The sequence below is a fragment of the Lactuca saligna genome, chromosome 5 (genome assembly GCF_052625555.1).
Source record: "Lactuca saligna cultivar CGN05327 chromosome 5, ASM5262555v1, whole genome shotgun sequence".
Classification (NCBI taxonomy): Eukaryota; Viridiplantae; Streptophyta; class Magnoliopsida; order Asterales; family Asteraceae; genus Lactuca; species Lactuca saligna.
The window spans coordinates 193,117,502-193,128,394 of NC_136421.1; the positions used below are offsets into that span (position 1 = coordinate 193,117,502).

Below are 10,893 nucleotides of genomic sequence, written 5' to 3' on the forward strand. Positions count from 1 at the left end.
CCCCCCCCCCCCCCCCCCCCCCCCAATAATCAAAATATATTAAAGGACCCGTCAGCACTCACCCTTGAAGCGTGAGTTCGAGTTGTACGAATTCAGATTCTTTTGAGAAACTTGTCGTGAGAGACCCTTAATCCACCATTCTGAACTTTTAAAAACACTTGGGACCATTTCTTAACAAATATAAATTATTGGCGGTTGTTTGGTTATTTAATTAACCCAAATTGGACTGATTTTGTTAAAATAATTCAAGGGAGGGACTAATTTTGTAACTTGACCAAACTATAGGGGCTGGTATGTAACTTTTGGAGTAAGTGGGGCTTTTTTCATAAAAAAAATTACCAAATCAGGGGTTGATTTAAACAAATGGACTCAAGGATTGGGGTTTGGACTGATTTTGAATAAAGGTTTAATAGTAGGGGCAATTTGGTCATTTCCTAATTAAATTAACTTAGGGCTTAAATTTTTGCCCCCGTCTTATGTTTTGATCAGGATAATAGAAGGAACAGACGAACGCAATGGGCAAGTCGACTGAAAGGAACACGAAGCGGTAAAGGTAGTCACGAAGATGGAGGTCCAATGGATGTCGGTCGTTTGAGGAAGTGTCTCCGGAGTCCACGAGTCCGAAGCATCGAGTTCATGCACCGTCTCGTCCGTCTGAGAGTTGCGAAGCAAGGACTCGATGGCTGCTGATCTTTGGTCGATCGATTCGAAATCGGTGATGGCCTCCGGGGTTCGACTTAGGACGAAGAAGGGGAAGGGGAAAGAAGCAGCGACGCTTCTGTGGAGTTGGCGAAAGGGTGTGAGAAGCGAGGGCAAAGGAGGTCTCGGTCTTTGGCCGGTTGCGATGGGCGTTAACAGGCGCAGATCAAGGGGGGTTTGGGACTTATGCTCGGAGGAAGATGAAGAAAATCGTGGTTTAGTTGCGGTCATCGATCATCAACAGGTAAAAGAAAATTATGTTTCTCCTTTTTGTTTTTGTTTGACTGCTTGATAGAAATCAAATAAAGGAATTTGTGTTTGGTTTTGGTCTTTGATTGCAGGGAAAGAAGATAGATCAACACAGTGTTCTCTGGGATGTTTGGTTGCTTCATTTGACAGAAAAGAGAAGGAAAAATAAAGGTGGTGATCTTTTCTTTGATTGGTGTGTTTCATTTGATTGAGCTTATTAGTTAAATAGATAAAAAAAAAAAATAATAATAATATTAAAAAAAAAAAAAAATCAATCTCTTTATGATCTTATTGTATCGTTGTGAATCTTTGATAAATATGGATTGCACTGTGATATATTTTGAGTGTTACTCTTTCTCTTGTATGAGTGATCAGCAGATGGAGTGCTAGGAAGGAAAGCAGAAACGTGCGTGTGGTTTAGTATTAGCTCCAAGTTAGAAGCAACACTCCTAGTTGTACAATAATTGATAATATTTACACTTCATGTAAATTAAAAGTTGAAATGGGGAAGAAACTTCTTATTTTTAGCTGTAAATTGGCTATATAATTTTCATTGTAGTATTTTGTATAATGTATATGTTTTAATATGTGTGTATTGATTTAATTAAATATGTATTTGTGTGTATTTGGTATGTATTATTGGTGTTTTCCTCTTGTATACACATGTATATTAAAGATCTTTACAAACCATTCTCTTGATAAATGTAATCTATTTTAATTTTTATGAGTTTGTTTCATAAATTTGTGTAATATATATATATATATATATATATATATATATATATATATATATATATATATATATATATATATATATATATATTGAAATCTTATGTTTGTAATGTAAAATTTATTATTTTGTTAAACCTTGATTGTTAAACTAAAATTTAACATATATATAACCAATGTTTATGAGATATTTGAAGAATTGAGGATTTATACATAATAAGTGTCCAAGTTTGTTATACATATTATTAATTGGTATTTGGAAATGTTACATGTCATATATATATATATATATATATATATATATATATATATATTTTGTTGTGTAGTAATTTTTTATTAAATAATTTATATACATTGTGATTACACAACTAATTTGGATCATTTGAAGTCGACACAAAATATATATGCATATATAGTGACCTTGTCATTATATATCTTATAAACATTTTTCGCAATAATAACTACAATATATTTTTGGGTTATTATTACTGTAACCCACCAAACTTTAGTATATTGGTTTAAATGGTTCCCCATGAATATATTTTTTGCATTTAAATGCACGAATTTGTGTTTTTCCGTTTTAAAAGGTCATTATCAAAAAGTTTAAGAGGTCATCCGATGAAACCCTTCCTAATGATCGATTTTGATATGTCATGTGGCATTTGGTTAACTAAAATAATCCAAACTACTCCAGATATTACTGCAATTCATCTCATGAGATTGAGTTTGAAGACATTTGTTCCCGTAATAAAAAAAAACAATCAAAACAAAGATAAACCTCAGTCAAAATCAAAATAAAAAAAAAAAAAAAACAATCAAAACATATTACATATTAACAAAGAAAACAGACAGAAGTAAGAGTCATATAGGTTACCTCTAAGTCGAAAAATTTGAGGAAGAATCAAGATTTGGGTACAGAGAGCTTGAAGCTAAAAACCCCAGCAATCGCAACCCTTAGTTTCTTGTTTACATCGGGATTTAGATCTCTGATGGACATCGGCTCACCATACAACAGTGGCTGCTCGCTATCTCTAAAAGCCATCAGCACAAATCCCTTGTAGAACTATGACTCTTGAATCACTACAACCAGTTTCACATCTACCCCAAGGAAATTGAAATTCACTCATGAACAAAGAAACATTAACCGCTTGTAAAAGCAAGTCATGGATTGATTAGAAAGGGGGGTTTCTTTTCCTTGGATAATTTTTGAAGCTATTATAACATCAAGTAATCAAGTCATCTATTGCATTATGATCGAACATAAAAAGATGATTCACGGGAACGATTCAACATCGGAAACTCCAAACAAATCGCAAAGTTCATCACCTGTACGTGATGAAAAATCAAGAATATCCAAAATATCCAGAAAATCGAGAGGATCGACAACGTCTCAATCAAAAGAATTCTGACATCGTGAAAATCAAAAAATTGACTGAGAGAAACATATTGAAAAAAAATATACCTTTGCCATCAAAACATATTGAACTCCTATGTCTTCATCACCGATCACCACCGATTCACAAACGTTGACAGAGAGAAAAGTAGCCTCGGTCAATAAGAAACCACTGCTCTCGTCAAATCTATGACCACCGGCAAAACCAATTCCGAAGAAAGAAAGCAAACAAGTTTTTTCAAACAATCCACCATTGTTTATCCTTGCGGGCTTTCTGGTAGTGGTCGTGGTTCTACGGAAGATTTATGCAGCCGTTGTCGGTGGGTCTTTAGATATTGATATCATCAGAGACTAGACAATGGTTTTTGGAGAGTGTGTTGGTATAATAAGAGTTTACTGTCATAGTAGTAGTAACTGGAATGTAGCTGGAGGGGGAATACAATGAAGAAGCACTACGAAGCGACGATTATGAAGATAAATATCACTTTATTGGTGGACATACTACATTTAGGTAGTGAGAAGTCAACAAAAGTATAGCAAAGAACAACGTAGGCCCATAAGATTTTAAAAAGAAAAATAAAAAGTCAAATAAGCTCATTGTAACCGGTAAAACCTGTTTAAAATGTAGCCTATCCCTTTATTAGCAAGTAAAACACAAGTTTGTGCTCTTCAAATGCAAAAAATAGTCATGAGGGGCCACTTAAACCAATATACTAAAGTTTCTGGGCTAGAGTGACAATAATCCTATATTTTTTATATATTTATTTATCGTGATCTATACCTCGATTTTAGCAATTAAGTTGTTCTGAAATCCAACAACCCAAGCGACCTTTCTAAACCAGATTCCCTATACTGTAAGCAGCCAAGAATTAGTGTAATTAATAATAATAATACTTTTATTAGAATCTATTTTCCATAGTTGTATTCCTCTTCCGAGGATACGAGATTTCTATAGCCAATTTAGCTCTTATACCTATCTCTCACACCCCCGAGCGAGGCGGCTGAACAAGTCGGGCTGTGCGACTAAGTTCATGGATCAACTATAAAATGAATATATAGCACAAGTACAATAATAAATAAAATAGCATTTATGTTCCATATTGATATTTGAATACAAACTTTTTACATATAATAATACTACATGAATTGCCTTAACAGATATGCATATGATACAAAAACAAGTAAACTAAGACATCTGTATTCCATTCCATCTTGAATGTCTGTTTAGTAGTTTCCTGAGAATACATGTAATTTTGAGGGTCAACACAAGGTTGGTGAGTATTAAAGGTTTTCTGCTAACAATAATAATACTTTTAAAAAGTCTAACAAGTATTATCATTGTATGAATAATAATAGTTGAACCGTGTTTGCAATGAGTTTTTAAAAGTCAAAATGTATCTTTGTATAAGTAAATCCATACTTAAAAACCGTGTTTGCAAAGAATCTTTAAATATCCTTGAAAACCAAACTATACTGGTACATAAGTAATTCCATACTTTATAAAGTTTTAAAAACAACCAAACCCATGGTTTAAGTGAGATAGAGATATTCTAGTTAACTTTTATAATGAGTCCTACAACAAAGCTAGGTGACTTAGTGTACCCCCTACAACGCTTCATTGGACGTTGTAGTAAAATTACTAGACACCTATACCCTGCTTTGATTGATCGGTCGAGGATTTTAGCTAGCAACCGCAGGTAGGGATGTCAACCACGTATATATATATATATATATATATATATCAAGGTTGTAAAAATCGCTTGATGGTAGCTCGACGGTGGACTGGTGCTAAAGGATTAATCGGTCTTGGCGGGGATTAATCGGGGACCATAAATTATTAATAAAATATTAAAATTAATTAAATATTAATATATCTTAAGAAAAAACAAGTACTTCAAAATTAGATAATAAGAAAAATTGTAATTTGGAAATTTGGAAATACGAAATAATGAACATTTTGGTATAATATTTGAAAATTTGAAAATTTGAAAATTTGAAATTTTTGGAGTAAAAAAAGAAAGTTGGTTTTTTGAATTTTTTTTTTTAAATTTTAAAATTTTTTGACATTTTTTTTTGACTTTTTTGACTTTTGTTGACTGATTAATCCCGCCAAGGCCGATTAATCCCGCCAAACCCGATTAATCCTAAATTTCCGATTAATGCCCTAATCCTCGACGGTTGGAGAACGCCAAACGATTAATCCACGATTAATCACCGATTAATACCGATTTCTGCAACCATGATATATATATATATATATATATATATATATATATATATATATATATATATATATATCTTGCTTCGAAGATTAACGGTTATAGTAGTGTGGGTATGCTAAGTGTTTAAACTCAATTAATGAATAACACCTCACTAAAACGCCATTAACTAAAAAGTTTATGAATGGCTCTCAGCCCTAACTTAATTGTGTTTAACTCACTAGGCATAATTAATATCGTTGTATCAGGTTTATAAAACTTGAGTATGTTTGACATATATGTAACACTATAATGTGCTCGCTTTTATAGAAATGAATGTTTCAAATTAATGAAGATATGTACATGTATAAACGTGGTATGCATAAACATATAAATGAACATGTTTAATAATAGCTTGAATCCTTGAAATATTACATATTTTCCTAACGTACTGGTTATAATATGCAATGTCACATAAAAAACATATAAGTTTTTTATTGTGTAGTATTTGTTATGTGAAATGGTTATTTCACGATAAAATATCCATAATATGTATATGGAAAATTTATACTAGTTTATTCGTAACAATATGGTGAATTGTTAAATAATATATTTTTATAAACTAGGTTTATTGTATTTTGCATAAAAGGTAATTGGTTTATATAAACAAAATTTATTGACACATGTGTCCCCCCCCCCCCCCCCCCCCCCCCATTTAATCAAAATATTAAAAAGGGTCGAAAGCACTCACCATGGAAGCGTGAGTTTGAGTTGTATGAATTCAGATTCTTTTGAGAAACATGTCGTGAGAGACCCCTAATCCATCATTCTTGAACTTTTAAATACTCATGGGACTGTTTGTTAACAAATATAAACTATTGGGGGGTTGTTTGGTTATTTAATTAACCCAAACTGGATTGATTTTGTTAAAATAATTCAAGGGAGGGACTAATTTTGTAAGTTGAACAAACTATAGGGGATGGTATGCAACTTTTTGAGTAAATGGGGCTGTTTTTATAAAAAAATTCCCAATGAGGGGTTGACTTAAACAAATGGATTCAAGGATTGGGGTTTGGACTGATTTTGAATAACGGTTTAATAGTAGGGGCAATTTGGTCATTTCCTAGTTAATTTAGGGCTTAAATTTTTTTCCCCCGTCTTATGTTTTAATCAGGATAATAGAAGGAACAGACGAACGCAATGGGCAAGTCGATTGAAAAGAACACGAAGCGGTCAAGGTAGTCACGAAGATGGAGGTCCGATGGATGTCGGTCGTTTACAGGCTGAGGAAGTGTCTCCGGAGTCCACGAGTCCGAAGCACCGAGTTCGTGCTCCGTCTCGTCCGGCTGTGAGTTGCGAAGGAAGGAGACTCGATGGCTGCTGATCTTTCGTCGATCGATTCGAAATCGGTGATGGCCTCCGGCGTACGACATAGGCCGAAGAAGGGGAAGGGGAAAGAAGCAGCGACGCTTCTGTGGAGTTGGCGAAAGAGAGTGAGAAGCGAGGGCAAAGGAGGTCTCGGTCTTTGGCCGGTCGCGAAGGGCGTTAACAGGGTGTTTGGGGGTTATGCTCGGAGGAAGATGAACAGAAGCATGGTTTAGTAGCGCTCATCGATCATAAACAGGTAAAAGAAAATAATTTTTTTTCCTTTTTGTTTTTGTTTGACTGCTTGATAGAAATCAAAGGAAGGAATTTGTGTTAGGTTTTGGTCTTTGATTGCAGGGAAAGAAGATAGATCAACACAATGATCTCTGGGATATTTGGTTGCTTCATTTCACAGAAAAGTGAAGGAAGAATAAAGGTGATGATCTTTTGTTTGATTGGGTATGTTTCATTTGATTGAGCTTATTTGTTAAATAGATAAAAAAAAATCAATCTCTTGATGATCGTATTGTATCGTTGTGAATCTTTGATAAATATGGTTTGCACTGTGATGTATTTTGAGTGATCAGCAAACGGAGTTCAAGGAAGTAAAGCAGAAACTTGCGTGTGGTTTAGTATTAGCTCCAAGTTAGAAGCAACACTCCTAGTTGTACAATAATTGATAGTATTTACACTTCATGTAAATTAAAAGTTGAAATGGGGAAGGAACTTCTTATTTTTGGCTGTAAATTGGCTATATAAGTTTCATTTTAGTATTTTGTATAATGTATTTGTTTCAATATGTGTGTGTCTTGATTTAATTAAATATGTATTTGTGTGTTTTTGTAGGATTTGGTATGTATTATTGGTGTTTTCCTCTTGTATACACATGTATATTTAAGATTCTTACAAAATATTTTCTTGATAAATGTAATCTATTTTCATTTGTTATGAGTTTGTTACATAAATTTGTGTAATATGTATATAAATTTAGATCTTTATGTTAGAAATGTAAAATTTATTATTTTGTTAAAACTTGTGTAACACCGTAAGTTTAAAAACAATTTTTCTTTTGAAAACGTATAATTCTCAATACATATTTCACAAAACGTCATCTATTAAAATCATGAAACATAGCTCCACGTTTAATAAAATAGTAATCGAGGATCCTCCTAAGTCTTTCTTTGGTGTGTACAATTAATTCGGTGTCATCTTGTGATCATTAGAAGAAAACCTGAAACAGATAACACATAGCACAGTAAGCACGAAGCTTAGCGAGTTCCCCAAAATACTACACATAAAACATATTAGTCACTCGAGGCTATAACTCTGTGGACCCTATGGTCCTAACTCTGTGAACATTCCGGTTCTAACTCTGTAAACTCTGGAACATACGCAATATAAATCACATAGAAATAATGCAGTGCATCACAATCACATAAATAGCATACAAGATACTCTGTCATATAACTCTAATTAAAGTGTGGTGAGAAGACTCACCTCGGATGAAGAACAGCTCCTATAATCACTGCTGCTACATACCGGACTCTTAACTCTGTGTCAGACCCACAATAAATCTCAATTAGGAGCTAAGTCCAACCTCTCAGTTATTGGGTCTAAAGATAGACCACCTAACAGCCCATTAATGCCCTAAGCCCATTGGGCCCACCAAAGCCCAACAATAAATAGGCCCTCACACGGCCCAATTCCTAACCAAAAAGGCAAGCCCAACCCAAGGGCCCCAAAGCACATATATACACTCCATTAGTCCACGACTCTATTGCATGAAGCCCAAACTCCAGGCCCAACACTCAAGGCCCAAAGCATAACTCAAAAGCCCACAGCAGGAGTTACGCGGGGTGTACCTCCTTTGTATGCTCAACATACTCAAGCGTGCCAGAAACTAATCGGGGACCTCAACCTACTACGCCGCGCGTTCTGAGACTTACACCCAACGTAAGTCCCAGACTTATCCTTCCTCTATTTCTGGTATGAATAGGTTAAGTCATGGGATCATATCGTAGATCTAGGCTCTCTACTACCTCTTAAGTCATAAAGTCAAAACCTTTAAGTCTTTGCGTGGCTATAAAGGTCACCAACCACTTCCAACATATATCATCTTTCCACATTAAGCCCTAATCTCATGCATGACTTAGTCTCAACGTCCAAGATTGGATTTTTATGAACTCACAACGTATAATACACTGAAATAAGGCAGATTCTAGCTTATGGAGGCCATTTGCTCAAAACGTCTCCATCTTGGGACCAGAAACCCTAAAAATTGGTCCAAGAAGCACACAACCATAATAACAAGGAAAGTTCTGAACTTCTGAACTTTTTACCTCCAAGTGAAGCTTCTCCCTCTATAGAATCCATATCCAAGCTTGCACTCCAACTTCTAGTCTTCACAAGAAGCTCCTCTTCTTCTTTACTAACACACAAAGGCACTTTTAGCTCCAAAAACACTCACACCAGCTTAGAATGAAGGTTGGCTCTCTTTTAGGGTTTCACTCACTCAAATGGTGGCTAAGGATAAGGCCATAGCCTTCTTTATATAGGGCTTAAGTCTGAATTAGGGTTTTGCATCTGGGCTGGTTACGCTCATCGTAACTTTGGTAACCCCCGCGTACCTCATGGAGTCCTCGTTTATTATAAGCGAATGAGTAGGCGCATCGTACTTCTTCAGTACGCCCAGCGTACTCCTTTGCAACATTTTCCATTTAGGGGCTTCTCTTGACAATTTGGAGAAGAGGAAGGGTTAAACAGATATACCCAATTTTCGGGATGTTACAATTCTCCCCCACTAGAATTAGATTTCTCCCTCGAAATCGCTCCTTACCATAGATAGATCGAACCCAACTACCCGAGATGCACTACCGTAGGTCCTTAAGCCATACAAAAATCACTTCCACAAATACTCGATCTCACCAAGGTCTCTTGACCCGAAAGGGCAGACCTAACTACCGCTGCAGTACTCAATCTGAGTCTTCAAAGTTTTAAAACTCTTGAGGTTTATCTCCTTGCCAGATCACACTCGAATTATCATCCTGTTAACCGCTTACCGACTAACAGACTCTAAGAATACTCTTCCAATCCTGATTCCCTACTCGATACCGATCGCAATTTTGGAAGGACAGAAAGATCATAATCTCCCCCTTTCTCCAAGACCTACTGCAAGCACCAACATCAGGATTCATCAGAAGGGATGAACCCAAAACTCTAATCTTAAACACCATAACATGATCATGCTCGCTTGGGAATATTCTCTGAATTTTATAAACCCAATAGATGAACCTCATGCTCACCCTTCCCATAAGCAAAAAGGTTTCACCGATTCCCATCTTATAAAAATTGTCTCAACTCTTAGTGACGTACAAGTCACACAGTTCGCTTTCCCTCAAGCGAACACTACACTCTAATGAAGATCGGATCACTCCTGAACTCTGTCGATTACTGCGCATTAGTTCCGTACATCCCGATGCACCTCCCGAACCAAGGCCCTAACCTACTCAGGTCTAAGACATCAGATGACGAACAATACCCCTCACATGGAACCTACCTCTGATTCCAGAATCTCATCATCCAACACACCACCCGGACTCAACTCAACTCGAGAATTTGGGCCGACCTGAAGTTGGAACCACTCTTCCTAAAGACCCACTCAATCCATGACTCGTGACTCGCAACCCATGCGTACTTCACTTATCCAATTCCTTCGGATTGCGATGTCCACAGCTTACTCAGAATATAACGATTCCCGATCATTGAGGAGACCCCAGTCTTGCCCCTGGTACAGCTACCAGGCTCCCAAAAACTCATAAATTAGGGCTAATCAAGCCTAAGACTCTTCTATGTCATGCTCTGATCAAGAGTGCTTCATTGTAACAACCTCTCGCTAACTAGTGCACACTACGGCTCTCCCTAGCATCACGATACCCTCCTCTCTGACTAGTAAGTGCTACAGCTCCCCATGGCATCAAAACACCCTCCTCTCTAACTAGTGAGTACTACGGCTCCCCGTAGCATCACAACATCCTCTCTCTGACTAGTGAGTACTACGACTCCCCGTAGCATCACAACACCCTCTTTTGACTAGTGAGTACTATGGCTCCCCATAGCATCACAACACCCTCTCTATGACTAGTGAGTACTACGACTTCCCGTAGCACCACAACACCCTCTTCTGACTAGTGAGTCTACGGCTCCCCGTAGCATCACAACACCCTCTCTCTGACTAGTGAGTACTACGTCTCCCCGTAGCAT

At 36.4% G+C, this 10,893-nt stretch overlaps 1 protein-coding gene across 2 annotated transcripts; it reads left to right on the top strand.

Moving 5' to 3' along the window:
* Window positions 1-502: 502 nt before the first annotated feature.
* On the top strand, window positions 503-1,525 carry LOC144998472 (uncharacterized). 2 transcript variants are annotated; one of them, XM_078958221.1, is made up of 3 exons: window positions 503-943; window positions 1,041-1,119; window positions 1,324-1,525. In XM_078958221.1, the coding sequence occupies exons 1-3, from the start codon at window positions 680-682 to the stop codon at window positions 1,410-1,412; spliced, it is 432 nt and encodes a 143-aa protein (XP_078814347.1). In that variant the 5' UTR covers window positions 503-679; the 3' UTR covers window positions 1,413-1,525. The 2 variants fall into 2 exon arrangements, with proteins under 2 accessions (XP_078814347.1, XP_078814348.1); XM_078958222.1 differs by having other exon boundaries at window positions 1,327-1,525.
* Window positions 1,526-10,893: the final 9,368 nt, after the last annotated feature.